The sequence below is a fragment of the Fragaria vesca genome, linkage group LG1 (genome assembly GCF_000184155.1).
Source record: "Fragaria vesca subsp. vesca linkage group LG1, FraVesHawaii_1.0, whole genome shotgun sequence".
Classification (NCBI taxonomy): domain Eukaryota; kingdom Viridiplantae; phylum Streptophyta; class Magnoliopsida; order Rosales; family Rosaceae; genus Fragaria; species Fragaria vesca.
The window spans coordinates 5,926,432-5,930,917 of record NC_020491.1 but is presented as its reverse complement, the minus strand read 5'-3'; the positions used below and the strand labels follow the sequence as shown (position 1 = coordinate 5,930,917).

General features: G+C 41.9%; 1 protein-coding gene across 1 annotated transcript; it reads right to left on the bottom strand.

Moving 5' to 3' along the window:
* Window position 1: 1 nt before the first annotated feature.
* LOC101296423 (probable glucuronoxylan glucuronosyltransferase IRX7-like) lies at window positions 2-2,293 on the bottom strand. The gene is made up of 4 exons (XM_004287507.1): window positions 1,714-2,293; window positions 1,266-1,627; window positions 931-1,181; window positions 2-817 (listed from the first exon to the last, which is right to left on the bottom strand). The coding sequence occupies exons 1-4, from the start codon at window positions 2,003-2,005 to the stop codon at window positions 352-354; spliced, it is 1,371 nt and encodes a 456-aa protein (XP_004287555.1). The 5' UTR covers window positions 2,006-2,293; the 3' UTR covers window positions 2-351.
* Window positions 2,294-4,486: the final 2,193 nt, after the last annotated feature.

Genomic DNA, 4,486 nt, shown 5'->3' with positions numbered 1-4,486 from the left:
AAAAAAAAAAAGATGGCTCTTTTTTTACAGTGTTTCCTAGTAATATACTAATATATGCACAGGAGTATTTATTGTATTTACTGCACAACCGCAGTACACAATCAATCACAGCACGCCACGTCATTTGTCCATAATTAATAATCTCAGTATATGTTCCCCGGTGGGCCCCACTCTCACAAATGTATGAGAAATCTCTAGCTGTCTTCCACTTCCTCTGTACACATGGGAACGAAGGACGCAGGCCCCAAACCTCATTGGCCGGCGGACCCATTCCCACATTCTCTCTCCTCAGCCCTCCTCCTCCCACCAAAATTCCAAGTCCCAAAAAATCAAATCCTACGTGGCACATCCTCATTCGCTGGAAACACTCCCACGCCTGTAGGACCTCGCCAGCTTGTTCTCCAGGGCGGAGAGAACCTGCCACGTGGCGTCCCCTGGTTGGATGCGATCGTGAAACAGCAGGGCCCGCCTCACCCTCGGGTCCCATATGTTCTTTTGTATAGCGCTCAGGTTCGTTGACGCCACGTGTTCGAGTATAGTTCCCAATTTGCCCACGTCCTTCTCCGCCACGGTTAGCGAAATCTCCGCCCACGGAACGACGTCGTCGAAGGGCAGCCTTATCCCGTCCGCTATGATCACGGGGACACACCCAAGCGCAACCGACTCAACCAGCCTCGGACTCCACGGGGCCCACCCAAGAGGGCACAAACAGAAAACGGACCGAACAATCTCCGACTGATAGCCCATGAAACGACGCCGTTGTAGGTAAAACCTCCTATCGCCGTTGTACTTCCGCCATATATTAGTCCGCACCCGCCTGATAACAAAAACCAACACCAAGGACAAAACCGTAAGTTCACAAGGCAATCATGGAAGGGTTTTTGATTATTAGTTAATGATTTTAATAATTGAAACTTGATCAGAACTCACTTGCTGTAATATCTTCCGCTGACATTTTTCGGGTGGACCTCCATTTTGCCCCGGAAGAACGCGAAGATGTCCCGCCGGCCGTCCGCCGGAGCATTCTCCAGCGATTTCCGGACGCTTTCCGGCGAAACGTACGGCGGAATGACCACATTCTCAACCTCTTGACATGGGTGCTTATGCTTCACCCCAAACGTCTGCAAAACGATCGATTTCTTCAGAAAATCCGGGACTCCATCTGCGATCGCCACATTCTCCTGAAACGGCAACAAAAGAAGTTAAGAAATCTGGCAATGTTAGGCTTAGCTTTTTCTGATCTTTTTAATTTCATTTGGATTTACCATTGTGTGAAAACAAGAGCCGAAATCGTGGGTAGCGACAAAGACGTGGTCGGAGCCTTGGTTCCGGTCCCAGAAAGGGTAACGGGTCCTGATGAGCTGGACGGCGGAGGCTATGAGGGTCCGGGCGTGACCAATGGCTGGGAAGCCATTGACGGTGCTGAAATTACAGGACACGTAGACCGGAACGAGGAAGAAGTCGGCTCGGGAAGGGTCAGAGGTAAAAAAATCGCTAGTCAAAATGGCCCGGTGAATTGCCACTTCGGCGGCGAACAAGTGGGTTCTACACCGATCGTTGGAGAGCCAGTTCGTGTTGTATTTGGCCGGCAAGTCGTACACGAAAACCTTCAAGCCTTTGAACAGTTCTGTGCAAAAAGTTAAAAAACCCACGTCAGTAAATTTGAAAGAGTCAAAATTTGTGCACCTGAGAAAAATTTGACAAATATTTCACCTTTGTTTTTGAGGAGGGCGGTGGTCGTGTTGTCAATGACGGATTCGAAAAGGGCACGGGAGGGTAAGGTGGAGAAATGAGTTTTGGAGAGAGAGGTGGTGGGCTTGTTCTGATTTGGGTGGTTGCTAATGAGGTAGGAGCTGAAGAAGTAGAGGGTGAGGGAGAGCCAGAGGACCCATTTGCAATATGTGTAGAAGGAGCCCTTGTCTTGAGGCCGGCCATGTTTGCTGTTCTGGAGCTTCATTCTGACATAGAAGCCCCTGCTCTTCGGGGCTCGGTTCTGCTCCAACATCGCATTTAAGAACCCAGAGAGAACAGATTTGAAGGGTTTAAGCGGTTGCGGGAGGGCTTTCAGTTCTTGGTGTATTAAGTGAAACGGAAGGAAGATTTGAGGTGGGTTGGTTGGGGTTTCGTTTTAGCACCAGAAAACTACAAGAACGAAAAGGAAAGTTTGAGACTTTGGATCCAGAATTTGCTTAATGAGTGAAATGAATGGTGGGTTAATAGAGTAATAGAAAATTTAGAGACAAGAGAGTCAGAGAGGGTAGAGCTGGGTTTCAGGCTTCACATGGCGAAGAGCAAAGAGAAGAATGGCCCTCCGCGAAGGTCTCGGTGTGTATAATGGCTTCTCTTCTCTTTTGGTCCCTGCCAGGTCTATTCAGTGTTTTCCGACATACGAAATGACCAAAATACCCTCCCATCTTTGACCCCCAAAGTAGAATGGTTAAGCTTAATCAAGACCATAACCAACTGTTTAATGAGAGTGACATTTGTTATTAACTAATATTACCACTGTTTGTTTGTTAACAACTTATTTAACAAGAAACAACTAGAAAGGCTGAGGGGGGCATATTCGGAATAAGGGAATCACAACGTGGGCACATTGAAATGGGGCACTAATTAGAAAGTGGCTTTGAATATCTGACGCCCCCCAGAAAAAATGAACTTACGAAGTGGCTTTGATGCATGTTATTAAATCCAAAGTTCGATTTGGTGGTAGTTTCTTAACCTAGGATTAAACTGTCCACTAATTACAATCTTGATTTGGACCCTTTGGTTAACTTTGAACTATATAGTTTGGACTTTAATGGGATTTTTAATGATCTAAGAGATCTAAATGGTTATCAGGTTATGGTTAGACTCTATGTGCATTGGTAGGTAAGTGTGGACTTACTATTTCATATCTATGTACGTAATTAGGGGATATTTTATTGCTCCCATAACTGAGATTGTTAGGGCTTTCTATGGATTTGCTATTTATACCGTTCTGATTTGCTGTTTATATATATTTTTTGTAGATTAGTTGTTGATAAATCATATTCATCATTCTCCTTAGATTACATGATTTTAACTTGTATATTGATAATTAAGTTGTCATCAGATGTGCGTAATTTTTGTCTTCAATAAAGATAAATAGTTTATGCATCATTACAAAATAAATTAATATTTTTTTTAGTAATTTATTTGAACTCTTGCGTTGTTGTTTTATCAAACTTTTGTTCGATTAGTAACAATCATCAACCACGTGTAAATATACAGTTTTGGCGTATAACGGTCATTAAATTAATAACGTAACGAATCTATTATAAGTTAAACTCACGACATCTCACTTATTATAAGGGAATTATGCTACTAGACCAAATGATATTGAACTATGTGGCTGTTCTATCTAATTTTTATTCCAGAAAATATGTTATTGTTCATCAAAAATATGTACATTTGATTTGAATAATCGTTGTGTGGTCTAGTGGAAATATTGACTTTGATATCAATTGATGTCGAGGACCTATTTTTGATGCTCTGATATTACACTTTAGTATAGTATGGATTACATTAATTGAAAACATTTGCATGTATTTAGCGGTATATTCATGGTAGAATCAAAATCTAAAGCTTCTTCCTATGAAGCACAATAATTAGGTCATTCACGGAATTCATCTTTACTTCTTAGTAGTTAAGCTTATTCAACCAACGCCAGAGAGATTACTACTTCACTCCCTTGCTAGCTGCAGTAAAACCCGATAGACTTGAGAGAGAACTCGATAGCAAGGAGTAGCACTCTCACTCATGCACCTAGATTCATCAATCGACTTCATCAAGTCTTCAACATACGTATCTCTTTCACTGCAAGCTGTGATTCGACTTGGTAATTCCTTGCAGCAGCAAACTTCAAAATGATGTGATTTCAAAGGAGGATTGGGTAGAAAGCTCATACATTATGATTTCTAGATTGCTTGTGTGAGTAGCCAAGCGAGGGCCTCCTAATATATTTGAATGCGCTTTCGTCATAAGTAGTTATCACTTATCTTTCAAGACTTAGTGGCATTACCAGAATACCACGTAAGTGTGAAACAAGGATTGGATGTTTATCAAGATTTGGCAAAACACCTAACTCTTCTCTTTGAGAATGAAACACCTATCTTATAGATACTTTAAAATAACGAACAAAAGCCTAGTTAATTTTATCCAACCTATTGGGGACACTAATGTCGAGCTCTTTTCTTTCGAGTTTCAGCTTGTCTACTACTCTGTCTAGCTCTGTAGTAAAATGAGTTTGGGTTCAACATGTAGGTTGAATGGTAGATGATGCCTCTCTGTCCTCTTAATAAAGAAGGGCACGTTGAAAGTGAAATAAGATGATCTCACTTTGTGAATGCATGAATAAGTTGGTGAGGGATTTCCAAACAAAGTGACAAAATCTTGTGTTCATAGGTGTGTGGATACATTTGTGATCGTATCAGAAAAAGTTGCATTTATATTGGTTAGCTATATT

What these genes read in the sequence shown, in the direction of transcription:
- LOC101296423 (XM_004287507.1), bottom strand. Translation starts at nt 2,005, where the DNA reads ATGTTGGAGCAGAACCGAGCCCCGAAGAGCAGGGGCTTCTATGTCAGA. An exon ending in CGCCCTCCTCAAAAACAAAG is followed by an intron (nt 1,628 to 1,713) that starts GTGAAATATTTG and finishes CTTTTTGCACAG; the next exon opens with AACTGTTCAAAGGCTTGAAG. An exon ending in GCTCTTGTTTTCACACAATG is followed by an intron (nt 1,182 to 1,265) that starts GTAAATCCAAAT and finishes TTGCCGTTTCAG; the next exon opens with GAGAATGTGGCGATCGCAGA.